This window comes from Contarinia nasturtii, unplaced genomic scaffold (assembly GCF_009176525.2).
Source record: "Contarinia nasturtii isolate CC-2019 unplaced genomic scaffold, AAFC_CNas_1.1 Cnas_scaffold_3836, whole genome shotgun sequence".
In the NCBI taxonomy this organism is placed as follows: domain Eukaryota; kingdom Metazoa; phylum Arthropoda; class Insecta; order Diptera; family Cecidomyiidae; genus Contarinia; species Contarinia nasturtii.
The window spans coordinates 1-7,441 of record NW_022201133.1 but is presented as its reverse complement, the minus strand read 5'-3'; the positions used below and the strand labels follow the sequence as shown (position 1 = coordinate 7,441).

The 7,441-nt window shown below is 31.2% G+C and overlaps 2 protein-coding genes across 4 annotated transcripts; one reads left to right on the top strand and one right to left on the bottom strand.

Annotated features, from left to right (window-relative positions):
- Positions 1–3,880: 3,880 nt before the first annotated feature.
- Positions 3,881–5,385, bottom strand: LOC116350194. 2 transcript variants are annotated; one of them, XM_031781936.1, is made up of 4 exons: positions 5,123–5,385; positions 4,918–5,036; positions 4,554–4,661; positions 3,881–4,483 (listed from the first exon to the last, which is right to left on the bottom strand). In XM_031781936.1, exons 1-4 carry the CDS (start codon positions 5,238–5,240, stop codon positions 4,289–4,291), a joined length of 540 nt encoding a protein of 179 aa, XP_031637796.1. In that variant the 5' UTR covers positions 5,241–5,385; the 3' UTR covers positions 3,881–4,288. The 2 variants fall into 2 exon arrangements, with proteins under 2 accessions (XP_031637796.1, XP_031637795.1); XM_031781935.1 differs by having other exon boundaries at positions 3,881–4,460; positions 5,123–5,382.
- Positions 5,386–5,469: 84 nt separating this feature from the next.
- LOC116350193 lies at positions 5,470–6,943 on the top strand. Of its 2 annotated transcripts, none has more exons than XM_031781934.1 (4): positions 5,470–5,703; positions 5,790–5,908; positions 6,165–6,272; positions 6,343–6,943. In XM_031781934.1, the coding sequence occupies exons 1-4, from the start codon at positions 5,586–5,588 to the stop codon at positions 6,535–6,537; spliced, it is 540 nt and encodes a 179-aa protein (XP_031637794.1). In that variant the 5' UTR covers positions 5,470–5,585; the 3' UTR covers positions 6,538–6,943. The 2 variants fall into 2 exon arrangements, with proteins under 2 accessions (XP_031637794.1, XP_031637793.1); XM_031781933.1 differs by having other exon boundaries at positions 5,473–5,703; positions 6,366–6,943.
- Positions 6,944–7,441: the final 498 nt, after the last annotated feature.

Below are 7,441 nucleotides of genomic sequence, written 5' to 3'. Positions count from 1 at the left end.
GGAAAAGTTACATAAAATAATTTGGCTCGTTTGATGATCATTTCCAAAAATAGTATTCATCAGTGATTCCAATTGTCAGAACAGTAGTTTTGTGCTATGAACTTACACCATCGTTGATTCTAAATGAAAATAAAACTTGAAAAAATATTAAATTTAAATAGCGTTAATTCAGAATTACGCAATGCCATGCTCTATTGAATACCGAAAAAAAACTCCAATAAAAATAAACACTTTCTTGTAATTAAGTGTTCTTTCACTCAAACCAGACAATCCTTTTTTACTTGTTGATGAACATTTTAAATACCGGAACTTTTGATTTGAGCAAATAGAAAGTCAGTCCGAGAATCAAGGTTTTTCCGTGAGTCGATATATCAGAAATTTCCAAGGCTCACTTCCACTGACAGTTGTGAAAATATTGATTGCAATTTTTAGTTTCTCTGGAATTTCCATATGTATTTCTATTTATTGTGAAACTTTGTCTTTCCATAGATTCTTTATTAAGAACATTTAATTGAGTAACTAATCATGAAAAATATCCGTACATTTTTCACCATTTTCAGTTGTAAGAAAGTCACTTTATTGCTACAAATTTGAAAAAACCAGTGTCTTACTAATAGATATGAGAGAAAAACTAAATATAAAGAATCGATAATAGAAACATTTTTAAAGTGAATTAAATAATAAATAAAAAAATAAACTTGAAAAACAAAATAGAAACTTGAAAGAATCTAGAAGTGAAAAAAAGCACAAAAGAAAAAAAAAAACAATAAAAAAACCTGACATTAACATAGAAAAAGACGATTTCATGAACGATGATGAATATAAACAAATGATTAATTACAGTAATAAAAGAAGACTGACTCTATTACTATACTCTATTTTATGCATAAAAATTTAAGTTGGGATTTCCTGTAAAAAAACTGTATTGTTCTTTTTGTTTTAAGCACCTTTAAGTTATACAGCCCTTGTACGAAAAATAGTGAAATAAGTTCAAAAAAAAAAAAGATGTTATGGAAAAAATTGAACTATTCAGCAATATTTATTTGTATAACAAATGTCTATGTTAACGCCGAATGGACACTGTTACATAAGGCAGCACAGGATGGTTATTAACCAAATGCTCAAATTTAAAAAAAAATATTTTCGATTTTTCCCATTTCCAATTTTCTATTAGGTGATATAGCAACTGTTAAATTTCTTATCCAAAACGGACAAAATATCAATGCTGAAGATGATAAAAAATTTACATCAATTTATTATGCTGCAGTCAAAGATAATTGATCCAATATTGATATGTGAACGCTATAAAGTTGATCAAAAATTAGTTTGTTGAAAGAAATTTTTATGTATAGATGATTAAAGTATATTGATTTAAAAATCGTCGTGTACGTATGTACAATTTTCTTGAACTGTAGACAAATCAAAAATTTAAATTTTTAAGTTTCTAGTCGAAAAGGAGACAAATTTTAATATTAGACTGACTGCTTTTAAAGTGACTCCACTTTATCTGGCAGCATTTCATGGTAATTAATGTAAAAAAATGAGAAAAAAAATCTTTTCATTAAATGTTGTTGAATATAATTTTAAGACATACGGATATTGTTAAATTTCTTTTTGAAAAAGGAGCAGGTATAAATTGGCCAGATTCATACATGGGAACACACTACCATTCTAAAATTGATTCAATATTTTTGTATTTTCATTTAGGTCGCACAGAAACTGTTAAATTTCTTATCGAAAAGGGTGCAAATGTTAATGTTGTAGATAGAGATCTTTTCACTCCGCTTCATTTGGCGGCTGGCCAAGGCTTTTATGCTTAAAATTTAAATGAAAAACGAAGAAAAAAAATCAATTTTAATTTATACTTAACATTTAAAAAAAAATGACTATCTCTCTCATCCACTCTCTCATTCTTTTCCTCTCTCTTCTTCATATATGATAGCTCACTACATAGTGCACCTGAAAATATATGTCAACAGATATGCTTGCTATATATTTTGTTATTGGAATCGCGTTGAGTGTGCCGCTGTTTTTTTTTCATCGAAAAGCTTTGTTCTGTATGTTTCCGTTGCTGTCGTCAATATTTCTTCGTACGGAGCAAAGAAAGAAAGAAAAAAACAGCGGCACACTCAACGCGATTCCAATAACAAAATATATAGCAAGCATATCTGTTGACATATATTTTCAGGTGCACTATGTAGTGAGCTATCATATATGAAGAAGAGAGAGGAAAAGAATGAGAGAGTGGATGAGAGAGATAGTCATTTTTTTTTAAATGTTAAGTATAAATTAAAATTGATTTTTTTTCTTCGTTTTTCATTTAAATTTTAAGCATAAAAGCCTTGGCCAGCCGCCAAATGAAGCGGAGTGAAAAGATCTCTATCTACAACATTAACATTTGCACCCTTTTCGATAAGAAATTTAACAGTTTCTGTGCGACCTAAATGAAAATACAAAAATATTGAATCAATTTTAGAATGGTAGTGTGTTCCCATGTATGAATCTGGCCAATTTATACCTGCTCCTTTTTCAAAAAGAAATTTAACAATATCCGTATGTCTTAAAATTATATTCAACAACATTTAATGAAAAGATTTTTTTTCTCATTTTTTTACATTAATTACCATGAAATGCTGCCAGATAAAGTGGAGTCACTTTAAAAGCAGTCAGTCTAATATTAAAATTTGTCTCCTTTTCGACTAGAAACTTAAAAATTTAAATTTTTGATTTGTCTACAGTTCAAGAAAATTGTACATACGTACACGACGATTTTTAAATCAATATACTTTAATCATCTATACATAAAAATTTCTTTCAACAAACTAATTTTTGATCAACTTTATAGCGTTCACATATCAATATTGGATCAATTATCTTTGACTGCAGCATAATAAATTGATGTAAATTTTTTATCATCTTCAGCATTGATATTTTGTCCGTTTTGGATAAGAAATTTAACAGTTGCTATATCACCTAATAGAAAATTGGAAATGGGAAAAATCGAAAATATTTTTTTTTAAATTTGAGCATTTGGTTAATAACCATCCTGTGCTGCCTTATGTAACAGTGTCCATTCGGCGTTAACATAGACATTTGTTATACAAATAAATATTGCTGAATAGTTCAATTTTTTCCATAACATCTTTTTTTTTTTTGAACTTATTTCACTATTTTTCGTACAAGGGCTGTATAACTTAAAGGTGCTTAAAACAAAAAGAACAATACAGTTTTTTTACAGGAAATCCCAACTTAAATTTTTATGCATAAAATAGAGTATAGTAATAGAGTCAGTCTTCTTTTATTACTGTAATTAATCATTTGTTTATATTCATCATCGTTCATGAAATCGTCTTTTTCTATGTTAATGTCAGGTTTTTTTATTGTTTTTTTTTTTCTTTTGTGCTTTTTTTCACTTCTAGATTCTTTCAAGTTTCTATTTTGTTTTTCAAGTTTATTTTTTTATTTATTATTTAATTCACTTTAAAAATGTTTCTATTATCGATTCTTTATATTTAGTTTTTCTCTCATATCTATTAGTAAGACACTGGTTTTTTCAAATTTGTAGCAATAAAGTGACTTTCTTACAACTGAAAATGGTGAAAAATGTACGGATATTTTTCATGATTAGTTACTCAATTAAATGTTCTTAATAAAGAATCTATGGAAAGACAAAGTTTCACAATAAATAGAAATACATATGGAAATTCCAGAGAAACTAAAAATTGCAATCAATATTTTCACAACTGTCAGTGGAAGTGAGCCTTGGAAATTTCTGATATATCGACTCACGGAAAAACCTTGATTCTCGGACTGACTTTCTATTTGCTCAAATCAAAAGTTCCGGTATTTAAAATGTTCATCAACAAGTAAAAAAGGATTGTCTGGTTTGAGTGAAAGAACACTTAATTACAAGAAAGTGTTTATTTTTATTGGAGTTTTTTTTCGGTATTCAATAGAGCATGGCATTGCGTAATTCTGAATTAACGCTATTTAAATTTAATATTTTTTCAAGTTTTATTTTCATTTAGAATCAACGATGGTGTAAGTTCATAGCACAAAACTACTGTTCTGACAATTGGAATCACTGATGAATACTATTTTTGGAAATGATCATCAAACGAGCCAAATTATTTTATGTAACTTTTCCAATTTACTATGTGAACGCAGGTAAATTTTTTTTTTTCATGATGACGGTGTCATTCGATGTTGTCACCATCACCGCTATCACCAGCAGCGCTGCCATCGAACAATTCCGAAAAATCAACCGATCCCAAAATATGTGGAATGGTCACTGACGACAATCCCGAAATTCCTGAAAATTCCGACTGTCTACTATCAACGATGCTACCAGATTCAGTGATGGTATTACTTCCCCAGGTGGCACCAGTACTGTCGGGTGAACTTGAATCGTCTGGCCGTACGATTTCAGGACGTTCAGTGGATGTGGTTTGTTCTTCAACCTGTAGATTAAAATCGAAGTCGGCTGAACTACAAACAAAAACGCACATTTGATATAGATTCGGACATCACTTAAATAGGCAATTCAAACTCACCTGATGTTCAACATTGTCGACTATTGCATGGTTAATGACCGGCGGTGATTCCAATTCTTTGTACGCAACAAGAAGAATCGGGGAATCCATTTTACACGTAAATCCTTCCTGCAAACGATGAAAAAACGGATTTCATGTATGAAAATTTGAGTAATAAATGTCGAAAATGCTTTGTTTCTCTTTGTTTGCATCGAAGATATTCGTAAGCATTTGCTATTGAAATGTGAACAATTTGCACAGCCTGAAGGGAAGCAATCATTTGACATTGCATTGAATGATGACATCAAACAAACAGCATTGCTAATCAATAAGTGATTTATCAATATTCCGACACAAATTACGGTGCGAGAGAAAGAATTTCTACCTTCTTAAGTAATTGCACGAAGAGGCCATTTTTTACGATTTGTTTTATTTCGTCTATCACTATCTGCACAATGAATCGGACGTGGCGAAACGATTGCTGTTGCCAAGCATGCATTGAAGCTGTAAATCAAAAACGAAAGTAATTATGAAAGTAATCCATCCAATTTTTTTCATTTGCAATCCAAATAATATGCCAAATTACATACCGTGCATCTTCAGAACACACTGTTCAACCTCAAGCGTTTGTAGGTTCAAATCACATTTAATGCCTCCTACAAACATTGGGTCAGCGACACCTTTAAACACGTCCTCTACACCAGACATTTTTCTATGATACAATTTGAGAGGGAAATGCAAAAATTTTCAAGTGAAAAATCGAAAAAAAACAATCAGCAAACTATTTTCTTTGACAGCAAATGAACATTAATAAATGTGTTGACGTTTTAGAAAAAATGGCGGCAAACGAGTGAATGTGTGAGTGAGCAAACGAGTGAATGTGTGAGTGAGTAAGTGAATGATATATTCGCAGTGCTGCCGCCGTTTTTTCTAAAACGTCAACACATTTATTAATGTTCATTTGCTGTCAAAGAAAATAGTTTGCTGATTGTTTTTTTTCGATTTTTCACTTGAAAATTTTTGCATTTCCCTCTCAAATTGTATCATAGAAAAATGTCTGGTGTAGAGGACGTGTTTAAAGGTGTCGCTGACCCAATGTTTGTAGGAGGCATTAAATGTGATTTGAACCTACAAACGCTTGAGGTTGAACAGTGTGTTCTGAAGATGCACGGTATGTAATTTGGCATATTATTTGGATTGCAAATGAAAAAAATTGGATGGATTACTTTCATAATTACTTTCGTTTTTGATTTACAGCTTCAATGCATGCTTGGCAACAGCAATCGTTTCGCCACGTCCGATTCATTGTGCAGATAGTGATAGACGAAATAAAACAAATCGTAAAAAATGGCCTCTTCGTGCAATTACTTAAGAAGGTAGAAATTCTTTCTCTCGCACCGTAATTTGTGTCGGAATATTGATAAATCACTTATTGATTAGCAATGCTGTTTGTTTGATGTCATCATTCAATGCAATGTCAAATGATTGCTTCCCTTCAGGCTGTGCAAATTGTTCACATTTCAATAGCAAATGCTTACGAATATCTTCGATGCAAACAAAGAGAAACAAAGCATTTTCGACATTTATTACTCAAATTTTCATACATGAAATCCGTTTTTTCATCGTTTGCAGGAAGGATTTACGTGTAAAATGGATTCCCCGATTCTTCTTGTTGCGTACAAACAATTGGAATCACCGCCGGTCATTAACCATGCAATAGTCGACAATGTTGAACATCAGGTGAGTTTGAATTGCCTATTTAAGTGATGTCCGAATCTATATCAAATGTGCGTTTTTGTTTGTAGTTCAGCCGACTTCGATTTTAATCTACAGGTTGAAGAACAAACCACATCCACTGAACGTCCTGAAATCGTACGGCCAGACGATTCAAGTTCACCCGACAGTACTGGTGCCACCTGGGGAAGTAATACCATCACTGAATCTGGTAGCATCGTTGATAGTAGACAGTCGGAATTTTCAGGAATTTCGGGATTGTCGTCAGTGACCATTCCACATATTTTGGGATCGGTTGATTTTTCGGAATTGTTCGATGGCAGCGCTGCTGGTGATAGCGGTGATGGTGACAACATCGAATGACACCGTCATCATGAAAAAAAAAAATTTACCTGCGTTCACATAGTAAATTGGAAAAGTTACATAAAATAATTTGGCTCGTTTGATGATCATTTCCAAAAATAGTATTCATCAGTGATTCCAATTGTCAGAACAGTAGTTTTGTGCTATGAACTTACACCATCGTTGATTCTAAATGAAAATAAAACTTGAAAAAATATTAAATTTAAATAGCGTTAATTCAGAATTACGCAATGCCATGCTCTATTGAATACCGAAAAAAAACTCCAATAAAAATAAACACTTTCTTGTAATTAAGTGTTCTTTCACTCAAACCAGACAATCCTTTTTTACTTGTTGATGAACATTTTAAATACCGGAACTTTTGATTTGAGCAAATAGAAAGTCAGTCCGAGAATCAAGGTTTTTCCGTGAGTCGATATATCAGAAATTTCCAAGGCTCACTTCCACTGACAGTTGTGAAAATATTGATTGCAATTTTTAGTTTCTCTGGAATTTCCATATGTATTTCTATTTATTGTGAAACTTTGTCTTTCCATAGATTCTTTATTAAGAACATTTAATTGAGTAACTAATCATGAAAAATATCCGTACATTTTTCACCATTTTCAGTTGTAAGAAAGTCACTTTATTGCTACAAATTTGAAAAAACCAGTGTCTTACTAATAGATATGAGAGAAAAACTAAATATAAAGAATCGATAATAGAAACATTTTTAAAGTGAATTAAATAATAAATAAAAAAATAAACTTGAAAAACAAAATAGAAACTTGAAAGAATCTAGAAGTGAAAAAAAGCACAAAAGAAAAAAAAAA